Here is a 12,957-nt window from a genome sequence, read left to right as displayed (position 1 = left end):
TCATTTCAAAACCTCATCCACCATGAATGTGACCTTGTAACCTGTACAACACATTAAAACTCACTCAAAAATAACTGAGTTGGTGTGGTAGGCCTACCTAGCAGCTGCCACTCTTGTGCAACTTTGTTGCACTTTTCGTGTAGTAATAGTGGCAGCTGCCCAAATCAGTGAACCTGTCTGCTTCTTAGCTCATGATGCCGTGTTTCCCGAGCAACTACACTGTTTGCTCTCCACACCTACACACACTTCCTCAATGAGAAAGCTGTCCTAACCTGAAGGCTTCATTAAAGACAATGACACATACAGACAGGTGGACATTAAAACACACTCACACATTTTCCAGCAATGTGATTCTGGGTTAGTGACTGAAAAATAGAGCAAAATTAAATAAAGTTATATGAGCAGGTAACCTTGTTGTCTCCAGTCATCCTTTTATTGAATCTGGAGGGAACACTGTGAGCGTTTTCCAGTGCTTTCTGGCCATAAGACTGTCAGAAGAAGTATAGTTTTTCATCAAGTTGCTGTCAAAATTCTATTTACGCTCCTTCCCTTAATAAATGTCCCTGAAGGCATCACAGTTGATGTGAATTGATTGAAGCTCATATTTGCAATTTGACTCGAAACATTTTGGTGACCCTCAAATAGCACACAAAGAATAATACAGTCCTGCTCTGAGATATGAGTTTTATTTGTCCATGAGCACATAACTCAAATCACTTGTATCTCAAATCGCCTTTCCCCAATGAAATGAATACAAATGCCATTAATCTGTTCCAGCCTCACATTTTTATTTTTATTTTTTAGACAAACTTACAAAAAACATATATATAATATTTTTTAATTATTTTTTTAATTTCTTGAATAGCCCTTTTGCTGCTCTTTCTGGAATGTCCACTTTGGCCACCTGGGGGCAGTCTAAGACAGACTGATATACTGTTCATTGAGGCTTTGCTCATCTCAGCTCCTCGCAGAGGATAAAGGCTACATGACTGTGAGTACTGTTTTATTGTCATATTTGATACTGAAACTTTTGTGTTCACAAATATTTTTGCTTAAAAGGTTATAAGTTGAATTGTATATTTCTGTATACAGATACAGTGGTGCCTTGAGATACAAGTGACTTTATGAGTTTTTCAAGACACAAGTTGTGACTATGTCTGTATTAAACTGTGAATGCACGCACACCAGTATGGCACAATATCCACTGAATTGAATATAAAATGTTGCAAAAAAAAAATTATTTTTATTTTTTAAACATCCTGTTTTTTTACGTCATTACTTATGTTATAAATTACAATATTATGGAGCGCAATATTTCTCATTGAAAACAGTACAAAATAATTGTCAGGCTTAAAGGCATATCCACTCATTTCAATGGCAAAAGATTTGAGTTACGAGCATGGTCACCGGACAAATTAAGCTCATATCTCAAGGCACCACTGTAATTAAATGATGTACCTTAAAAGGCTGATCCGCCTTTATATTTTTGGAGCGGGAATGCGACAATAAATGAAGCCTCTCATAGTGACGCAAGCAAGGTGGTTGATTATCATTCAACCTTTGTATGTGTGAACATGAGGTGGGAAGGCGGGGCTGAGTGGCCGCACGAGTGCACCGAGAGGAAAGGTTTACAACGATCACACCGCTTGACTGTGGGTCATTCCTCCTCTGTCCTCTACCAACATGGATCTATTGTTCCCAAAAAGAACAACATTTCATGCTGAGACTACCTAGCACTTCATTTCTGGAACAAGAGAGGTTCCCTCAGTATGCTGGACTATCCACCCCATCTCATGATTCAGTGCATCTTACTGCTCTTGTGGTTGGTGAACAGTTGCCACCAAGTGGCTGGCTCGCTTGGCGATGGCAGACAGATGTGGCAGAAGCCCAAACCCGTCGCTATCAGTCTTGAACAATCCTTTCTTCATGATACTTTCCCCCCAGGATTCCTTTGGGGGTCTGGGACGTCCGCCTTCCAGACTGAAGGATCCTGGGACCAGGATGGAAAGGGTGCATCCATCTGGGACCATTTCACCCAATCTGAGACGGACAAAGTGGCCAGTGACGGTTATGCTCACTGGGAAGAAGATGTGCGGGCACTTGAATATCTGGGGGTGAAGTCCTACTCTTTCTCCCTCTCATGGCCCAGATTGTTCCCTGATGGGAATGCTACAGGTCCTCCACGTGAACCTGCTGTGGAGCACTACAACCGCCTCCTAAACAGGCTGGTGGAAAAGCGAATTGAGCCCATCGTGACCATCCATCATTGGGATCTGCCGCTGGTCCTGCAAGAGGTGTACGGAGGATGGAAAAATGACACGCTTATCGGATTGTTTGAGGAATACGCTGACTTTTGCTTCCGCACGTTTGGCGACCGTGTTAGGTACTGGCTTACGATGCATAATCCATACCTGGTGGCTGTACAAGGGTATGGCATGGGGGTGCATGCCCCTGGGGAAACAGGGGGGCTTGCTGCTTCTCTGTTAGTGGCCCACAATTTGATTAAGGTAAGCCTAAAACTGCAATTGCAGTTATTTTCATCTTTTGCTCTCTTAATTAGTCCACCAAAAAAAGCACCAGTTTATTGACATATTCTAATTTATTTGGTATTTTCTTGTCAATGAACAAGAGGTTTTATGAGAGACGAGGTCTAAAGTCCACCATGTCCGTACAGTGTGTGACAGGAAGTCATGGAGATATGCCTCAATAATAATCACTCGTGTTTTTGACATTTAGAGCGCTGCACAGCTGTTGCATGTCGACGCTCATATGAGAAAAGGATCATTATCGTGTACTTGTTAGGTTGAGTCTGATTACAGTCCTAATGTGAATGGAGCGGTTGAGAAACCATCACAAACAACACGCACGCACCATTGAAAAACAGACTTATATTTTCTCCAACATATTTTAGAATAAATTCAAATAGAATAAATAATAACAATACAGGAATCCCTTGCCACTCACAAAAATATTTACGAAGATTTTTTATTTTATTTTTTTTTTACATGAAAAATTCCCATTTACTTTTTTTAAAAGATAATTTGAACACAAACCATATACATATTCATTAGTCTAATAAAGTCTATTTATTTGAAATGCATAATTCTCAGGTTTAAATTAATACCAATGAGAGTATTTATTTAAAAATATATAAAAAACATTGTTTGAATTCCATAATAGGTTACCTATATACACGATAAATATCGCCGCTGCTATGTGAAAAACACTTACCGTATATCTATTTATTTATTTATTTATTTATTTTTCAATTTTTTACAGTTTTGTTTTTGGGATGAAACTGAATGCAGACATCCCAAAAATGTTCTACAGTAAATGCACAAACCTGAGGATTATGCATTTTAAATAAATAGGCTTTACTAGACTAATGAATATGTATCATATGAGGTTTATTTGGTAGGTTTGTGTTAAAATTATCTCAAAGTAAAGAAAATGGGAATTTCTTATGTAAAAATAATTATATAATTTTTAAAAGTTAGGCTTCAATATTTCTGTGTGTGTATATTGTGGTTCATTTTTGGCAGGTTGAGCGCAATAGTGATTATTCACTAATTTGCAGTGAAACATTTTCCACACAAACTTGTAATACAGATTCACAATTAGCTTAATCAATGTCCAGTTAGACAAAAATATTAACACTTTTTTTTTTTTTTTGTCAACGAAGTAGGATCATAGGTGAATTAAGTGATAAAATGACAGAAGGTACATAAATAACCTATGTATGACATTTTTGATTCTTGAGTCAATAAAGGTTGGGAAACATTGCACAAAATAAAATAAAATAAAATAAAGTGCAATTTGCCTTTTGCAAAGTACAAATGGCTGAAGTTATACAATTGCACTTCTGTGGTAAAATAAATATTGCTCGCTAATTAAATATGACTCACAACTGATGTCATCACTCTACACACACAGGGGCTAATGCTAAGGCCAATTAATTAACAGCTGACTAACTGTACATCCTCATTCGGGGGGGATGCTGGAATGGATTAATGGCATTTCCATTCATTTCAATGGGGAAAGATGTTTTGAGTGTGGTCATGGAACGACTTAAGTTCATATCCAAAGGCAAATGATTGATTTGGTAGAATAATGTGTTTTTTTTTGTGATTTACAGGCACATGCCAAAGCCTGGCACACGTATAATACCCACTACCGCCCAGCTCAGAAGGGTAAACTGTCCATTGTTTTGGGCTCCCACTGGGTTGAACCTCAAAAAGGCCAAACCACAACCACCAGTATCGATCTTTGTCAACAGTCGATGGAAGCTGTTCTCGGTTGGTTCGCCAATCCCATTTTAGGCGATGGAGATTATCCATCATCTTTGAAAATCAAGCACGGCGGCCTCCTGCCCATATTTTCTACCGAAGAGATGCTATGGGTAAAGAACACGGCCGATTTCTTTGCCCTGTCCTTCGGGCCAAACAACCTCCGTCTGGGCCGAAACCTGCCACATTTTGGCCAGGCCGTGTCTCCGGATTTGAGGCGCATTCTGGGCTGGATAAAGCTGGAGTATGGGGACTTGCAAGTTCTGGTGGCTGAGGGTGGATGGTTCTCTGAAGCTAGTGTGGGTAGAGAGGACACAGTGGCCATTTACTTGATGAAGAGATTTATCAACTACGTATTACAAGGTAAGTAGTAGGGATGTAAAAATAACGACAATATCATGATATCTCGATATTAAAACTGCCACAATATCGTCGTCGTCATGTCATGATATTAAAAGCAGCACATCTGTTAAAAAAAGTCAGGTTGATTTCCATTTTGTGCAGCTCTAGCACCCTCTTGTGGCTAGTTTTTTAGTGCAGTTTAATTTTCACAAGGCATGTTTTGGCCCTTCCATGTTTAAAATCCACACTAATGGTCAGATGAAGGGGAACATAATTTTTGTGAAGCAAGTCAATATGTGGAGGAACTCAATGTGTGCTTGCATTAGCAAGTAAGTGCCTCAAAATTAAGTGTTATTAAAGACTGTAGATTGTTTATATGCATTGCTGTTATGTACAAAAGCAAAATATTGTGTGATTTTTTTAGTATGAACTTTTTTTTTTTTTTTTTACAATATTGTGACCTTTTTTGCTTTTAAAAAACGAAAAATAACTGAAACTAAATTTTTTGTTTACAAAACTAACTATAATTATAGCACAAGTCCTTTGTTTTAGTCATTGGTAATTAATTTAATGCATGAGCCTTTGGGGATGATTTTACATGGGATTTGAAGTAGATTGATTTTGATATTAACCGGAATAACGTTTGAAAGTGCAACATCCTCTCGGAGCAGCCAATAGAAAAGCAACTTCAGATGACGTCGCTCCCATGTTGCTTTTTAAAAATATTGCACACAAGTAATACACATTAAAAAAAAACTAAAACTAATACTGAAACTAAATTAAACTAAAACTAACCATTTATTAAATAACTAAAACTAAAAAAAAACTAACAGAACCACCCTGAAAACCAATTAAAACTAAATAAATTTAAAAAACAAAACTCAAACACTAACTAAAATAAAAAAATTCCAAAACTATAATAAATGGCCCTCAGGCTCTACGATCACCACACATGTAACTTCATCTTGTTGCTGTGTTCTGTGTTCCAGCTGTCCGCTTGGATGGGGTTCGGTTGCTAGGCTACACCGCGTGGTCACTGGTAGACGGCTTTGAATGGAACTACAACTACTCAGTCCGCCGGGGCCTTTTTTACGTTGACTTCACGCATCCTAATCGAACCAGGACGCCCAAAACTAGTGCTCAGTATTACAGGCGGGTTATCGCTGACAATGGTTTCCCCCAAGTAGAGCCCTCCAGAGAGGTTAACGGTCATTTCCCTTGTGATTTTCACTGGGGTATTGCTGACTCCACCTTGCAGGTAACTGCATCCAGATGAAATGGATCGAGACAAATACAATTATACTCATCTATTTTTTTCCCTCTCTCTCTTGCTAGGCCCGCTTTTATCCCTTTTCCCCTCAATTTACAGATCCCAATGTGTACAGTTGGAACTGGACAGGCGATGGATTATTGCATGCAATCCCAGGAGTAAAGCTTCATACTAATCGTTCCCAGTGCACAGACTATCTGGCCATCCGTAGCCATCTTTACCTGTTTGCATCTACGGGGGCAACGCATTACCGCTTTGCTCTAAACTGGTCTCTGATTTTACCACATGGAGACCTTTCTAGTGTGAATGTGGAAGCACTGAGGTAAGAATGCAAATTGGTTGGGTCACAAGTGACTATTGTAGTGTTATTTTATCTTTGTATTCTATAGATTGACTGAAAATGAACTCCCTATTTTCAAATACATGGTGGTTAGAGCATCCGTCTGCACCAAAACAAAAATCCAAAACAAGAAGTTATGTTTTTCAGCCCACAAGGGTACCTGGTGATTATTGTTAGCAATATCGGGCTTTGGGGTGAAATTTCAGGATGAACCTAAATTGTGTGACAAACCACCTGTGACAAACAAACAAACAAAAACGTACCAAAAAATAGCATGTTCAAGAAACGTGTACACATGGATATTAATAGGTCAATACGACACGCTCCTTTTGCGCTGCATAGCTACTTACTGCAATGCTAAGCTAATGTGATGTTACTGCTTATCTTTGATGGGGACTCATTGCTGCAGCTAACATGGCTGCTGCCACATACTGTGTATACATTCATTTTCATTGATGAGAAAGTTGGCCCTGCCAACATGGCCGCCACGTGGACACACATGTTAGCTTAGTGTCGCCTGTGCATTATCTGTGACATTAGCACAATTTGGAAATATATGTACCAGTCTAGTTGTGCCACAGAGCTAGTAAACAACCGGTCTTGGAACTAGCAGACTTTGCTGTTGCTGAACTGCTGTTCAAAGGGGTGTTTTGAGTGGACCGTGGTTCTCGTTGCTGATAGTACCGCTTGTGAATTTGTTTAGCTCCTTTTTAGTTAACAGTACTGAAACACTAAATAGTTTCTTTCAACTTTCATGCTAAATAAAAGCAAACCTTCTATTTATTGTAACAATTATGTTTAAAAGGTACTACCGCTGCGTCCTCACTGAGCTGAAGAAGCTGCACCTGGAAGCTCTCGTTATCCTCTATTACCCAACGCACAAAGCTCCACATCTTGGCTTGCCTGGCGCCTTGCATGCCTCTGGAGGCTGGCTCAACTACAGCACAGTGGAGGCCTTTCAGGCATATGCATCACTATGCTACCGGGAGCTGGGCTCCTGGGTCCGTTACTGGATCACGGTGAATGAACCGAACAGACTGACAGATATTTATTCCGATGCGAATGAGCAACACCGGGCGGCCCATAACCTCCTTTTGGCTCATGCAAAAGCCTGGCGGCTCCATGAGCGCGAGTACTCTCGTCAGCATGGAACTATGGTGTCGCTGGCGCTACACGCTGACTGGGCTGAACCTGCAAACGCGTTCCTCCTGGAGTCACATGCGGCAGCGGTAGAGAGATTCCTTCTTTTTGAACTCGCTCGCTTCCTGGACCCGTTGCTGAGAACTGCGGATGAGGAGAAGCAGGGCAAAGGGGACTACCCACAAGAAATGAAGGCTTACTTGAAGGAGCGAGCGCGACTTCAGGGCCAAAAGAGATCTCCTCTTCCTACTTTTACTAAAACAGAAATGGTGGAGCTCAAAGGTGCATTGAGTTTCATTGCGTTGAATCACTTCACCACCCGCCTGGTCTCTCCTTTTCCAAATAATGTACAGAAGAACCATCCAACCAGCAATCATGACTGTCTTATCCTCTCCGATCCCACCTGGCCCTCCTCCAGTCTGGGCCAAGCGCTCGTCCCTTGGGGGCTTCGAAAGATGCTGAGCTGGGTGACTGAGCGATATGGAGGGACTCGGCCTATCATTATCACAGCAAGTGGGGTTGATGACCAGGCTCCTGTCCAGGATACCATGAGGCAACACTACATAAAAAGTTATCTGCAGGAGGCTCTAAAAGGTCAGCCTTTTAGTTTTCATGTCGAGTAAACCCCCATTTATCGCTGGAATAATTAATCAGTGATGAGTAAATTAGTAATACAGTAGTACGATATGACTAGAGCTTTTTTACCAATATCGGTTGAATGTTACTGTAAAACTGACCAAAAAAAAAGAAAAGACGATTAAACATATTTAAACATCAAAATGTTAAATTAAGCCAAATATTACCAAAGGTATGCTAATGAAAAGTTAACATAATGCAAAATGCATAGAATGCCAGTGGCTAGTTGAAATGAGCAAATATGCTACTTTGACACACATGGAGCATACAACAAAATAAAGAATTAGAGGGGACATCAACGCCCAAATTTTCTTAACAAAGTCCAAACAGGGTATTTTGATTAATATTTTGTTTATGGAATACGAATAACGCAGCAAAATCCACCCAATTTTTAGCCATTTTGTCACTTGCTGTTGACTGAAAATGACATCACAGGTGCTCAGGGCTCAGGTAATGACCAATCCAATCATGGGTGGGTCAGCTCGCTTACAACTTACATTGTAGAACACAGGTGAGCCGTTACTGTTTTTTTTTTTTTTTTTTTTTTTTTAAACTTTGCTTTTAACATTGACAATATTACAACAAATATCAAATCAAAGTTTCCATCTTGTTTACATTCAAAATATTGAGAACAAATTGACAACGAATTGAATCATTATTTAAGCACAATGTTATTAATTTTTATGTGTAGTGTTGTGTTAATCAGTGACTTATAGCCTTAAATATATTTCGTAGGAGGGGGGGGGTGAAAAGTCCTTGTTTCCATGTTCACCAATATTTTTAGTATTACTTACTTTTTAGTAGTACTTCGTAGTTTGAGAACTGCTACATTCAAAAATTTATTTTCCTCTGTATACTTCCTCCCAGAAGTAATGTTGATTTTCACTCCTGTGTAATGTACTTTTCAGCATGGATTAGAATGATGTTGACGCCCAGGCGAAGCTCAACACGCAATATAGATTTTATGGCTATATTGCCTCCTCCTATAAACACCCAAGGAACCATAAAGATGATAAAAAGTGGGAGGGCAGAGAAACAATGGAGAGATGAATTAGATTAGTTTTCATACCTTGCCCTTTATGGCCATTTGCTCGCCTACATTGCACCTGGAGCAAACACTAGTATATTTCAATCTAAAATATAAACCAGATTGACGACAAATTAATATTTCTGTTTCTCTTTATGTTCTTCAGCACGTCAGTTGGATGGAGTCAACCTGCAGGGCTTCTATGTATGGAAGCTGCAGGATGATCATGTACCCCAGTATGGTCTTTTCAGCTCGACCCACCACCAATCCAAAGCAAAGGCCTCCATTGACTTCTACAGACAAATCATCACTCGGAACGGTTTCCCCGGAGACGCACCCTCGCACACGTGTCGCTCCAGTGAGGTGCGGCCAGCGTGTTCCTTATGCGAGTGGGTGTCCAAGAACAAGGCGCTGACGGTCTTTGGCTGCTGCCTCATGCTCACAGCTGTCATCCTCACTGCGCTGGTCTTTTCCACCGTCATCACCACGAGAAAGTACATGAAGGGGCGGAAGAGTGGAGTAAGCATTATGAGCAGGATAAGAAGAGCAAGGGTGCAGTAATGTGCTCGTGTGGGCCTGCTGCCAAGCGTTAAACTCAAGACAGACTCATTAATTGAGAGGTTTTAAAATTGACCCATGGGAGTCCATGAGCTGTACCTTGAGGGGCTACAAAATAATTGGTGAATCACTAATATATGCAGCAGAAATCGGTAGTCCAATTTTCTCAAAGGTGTCTTTCCAGAAAAAAAGGCATCATATTTCAAAAATAAAGTTGTACTTTCCCTCATTAACTTTAATATCATAATTTTACTACATTATCCTGGAAAAATATAAATTTCCATCACAATAGCATCTTTGTTATTGTTTTTCGCTCTAAAAAAAAAAAATGAATTTGTTATTATGACTTTTCCCCCTCAAAAATAGACAACTTTGGAATTCTATTGGCATTAGCGGTGAGTGAGAGGTTAGTTATGTTTAATTGATGTTAGGGTTATGATGGGGTCCTTTTAAAAATGGCCTGTAAGGGTTCCCTGGACTCAAAAAAAGTTGACAGCCCCTGCATTAGCGGACACACATATACTTGTAATACAGCAAATACTGTACTGTAAAGTTATAGCAAGAATTGTTCAAAGAGTGAAATTTGATACATGTACAAATTTCATTCTTTTAAAAATACTGCTGGCAAAAATTGCAGGATGGTGGCCCTAAAATCCAAGATGTCTGCCTTAAAATTATTGTTGTGTGTGTTTTTGTTTGTAACTCAATGCATTGCATTGCAGATGTTTAATATAAGTTTGGTATATTTTGGTTACCAAGTGCATGTATCTATTATGCTTATTGAGATACAGCATATGGGTACTTTTGCAGCAAAAAAAAGTTATTGTTTGATGTGAGAAGTTGGTAATATGAAAATGTCCTTTTCACCACCTGTTTTTTCCCCCATTGTGATTCCTTGTATAACATAAAATTCTAAGAACAAGATTGTGTCCAAATGGCTGCCATTAACTTGAAGTAATATCTTGTGAGTTTTTGTCAAGTAGGCTTACCAAGAGATTAGTCAGATAGCACTTGAGTGAAGGGGCTTCAGTTGACTGCATGTTGTGCAGATCACACTGGACTTAAATGGCACTGGATGAATGACCGGGTTGAGTGTAGGTTAACTGGTAATAACCGAGCCTAGTTGTATACAATTTGTCTTATTTTAGGTGGTAAATGAATAGCCTCTCTGCCTTTTTCAAAACAAAAAAAATGGCAGATTCGTACTCCATATGTGCAATTAAGACAAACTGACTGGTATAAATGTTGTCTTTATCAAAAAGAAAAGACGAAGTCCAAACATCACCTCAAACTCATCCTTGGACATAATATCGAATCGATGCCATGATGCTGACTACCAACATAACAAAGCCGGGATGTTTTTGTATATCAAGATGTAACAATGTCGCCCCCTAGTGGAACTACGCCTATGACGTAGTGACATCACGTTTGCCATTCATGTGTAGCGTTTTCCATTACAGTCTGATACAGTAGGCCACTAATGAATTACGCATATATGCAACTAAATTGCAGATATCAGTCATTAGTTGATTTACAGGCAAAGCAAAATTGTAGATATCTATAACTGAAATTATGACAAGTCAAAATCAAATTTTAGATACCACAAACTGCAGGCGTTACCAATATCAACTTCAGGTATTAACTAGCGAATATCTGCTACTCAATTGTGTATAGCCTATGTAATAATAATAATAATAATAATAATAATAATAATAATAATAATAATAATAATAGTAATCCATATAATACATATGAATGCAAAAGAAAGTGGTGCAATTTTTGTATCTGTAATTCTGTAGCAGATAACTGCTACTCAGTGGTGTATACCCTATATCATAATAATAGTAATATCATAATAATAATGATTATTATTATTATTATTCACCTCTCTGAATCTTTCGTTGCTATGGCAATGACAGAAATGATGTCACTTCAAGGCATCATGCAAATCATACTATTTTGAAGCTATTATTGAAATGTAAAAAACAACATATTATTACCTTAAATATGATTTGTAAAACATATCAATATATGTATTCTCCACATATAATAATAATAATAATAATAATAATAATAATAATAATAATAATGATAATACATACATACATACATACATACATACATACATACATACAGGGCGGCATGGTGGTGAGTGGTTAGCACGTCTGCCTCCCAGTTCTGAGGACTCGGGTTCGAGTCCAGGCTCCGGCCTTCCTGGGTGGAGTTTGCATGTTCTCCCCGTGCCCGCGTGGGTCTTCTCCGGGCATTCCGGTCTCCTCCCACATTCCAAAGACATGCATGGCAGGTTAATTGGGCGCTCCGAATTGTCCCTAGCTGTGCGTGTGAGTGTGGATGGTTGTTCGTCTCTGTGTGCCCTGCGATTGGCTGGTAACCAGTCCACGCTGTACCCCGCCTACTGCACAATGCCAGCTGAGATAGGCTCCAGCACCCCCCGCGATCCTTGTGAGGAATAAGTGGTCAATAAGATGGATGGATGGATAATTCATACACATGAATGCAAAACTGATGCCATTTATCCTGGGCAATATATCACCAATGTCCTTTTTGACTAGGCCAAACTACAATAAATATATCTGTAACACATCCACTCCAGCTGTTATAAATCTCACCATGTAGAAGTCACTTTTACTCCATTTACATTTTATCCCGTGCTTCTGTATTTTGTACATGCATAAAATACAATGTATTTTTTCTTAATATGCATATTAGATTAGAGACAACTGTATTGTCATGACAGTGAAATGTTGATAAGCAGGTGTAAAGAAGCAGTTTAATATGGAATGTGGGAACGTTGAGTTACAGTCTCCTCCAAAAGAATTGGAACAACAAGGTCAATTCCTTTATTTTTGTTGTATACTGAAGACATTCTGGTTTCAGATCAAAAGAAGAATATGAGACCAAATTTCAGAATGTCATCTTTTGTTTCATGCTATTATACATCTAGAAATGGTAAGAATTCAGGACAGAGTACCTATGGTTTGAACCTTACCGAGATAGATCATACTACCAGATGCAAGTAAGCACTCAGGAGGCCTATGGAGATGAGCTACAAAAGTGATGCAACAAAGTATTATGGACTGATGAGACCAAGATATTTACCAATGTAATAGAAAGGCCACCCTATGGAGTTTGGAGAAAGATCCAAAATACACATGCTCATCTGTGAAGCATGGTGTAGGTAATGTCATGACTTGGGCTTGCATGTCTACTTCTGGAACACGCTCGCTTGTCCTTGTTGAGGATGTAACTCGTGGTGGCAGCAAAATGAATGCTCTTGTCTATGCATCCAAACTACATCATGCCACAGACAATGGTGCAAAACCCATTGCCAACACAA

The 12,957-nt window shown here is 39.3% G+C and overlaps 1 protein-coding gene across 1 annotated transcript; it reads left to right on the top strand.

Annotated features, from left to right (window-relative positions):
- The first annotated feature begins 1,769 nt into the window (after positions 1-1,769).
- klb (klotho beta) lies at positions 1,770-10,483 on the top strand. The gene is made up of 6 exons (XM_077531861.1): positions 1,770-2,507; positions 4,136-4,649; positions 5,618-5,886; positions 5,964-6,220; positions 7,044-7,972; positions 9,208-10,483. The coding sequence occupies exons 1-6, from the start codon at positions 1,770-1,772 to the stop codon at positions 9,600-9,602; spliced, it is 3,102 nt and encodes a 1,033-aa protein (XP_077387987.1). The 3' UTR covers positions 9,603-10,483.
- Positions 10,484-12,957: the final 2,474 nt, after the last annotated feature.

The sequence above is a fragment of the Festucalex cinctus genome, chromosome 9 (assembly GCF_051991245.1).
Source record: "Festucalex cinctus isolate MCC-2025b chromosome 9, RoL_Fcin_1.0, whole genome shotgun sequence".
Classification (NCBI taxonomy): Eukaryota; Metazoa; Chordata; class Actinopteri; order Syngnathiformes; family Syngnathidae; genus Festucalex; species Festucalex cinctus.
This window is presented reverse-complemented; position numbering and strand designations above follow the sequence as displayed.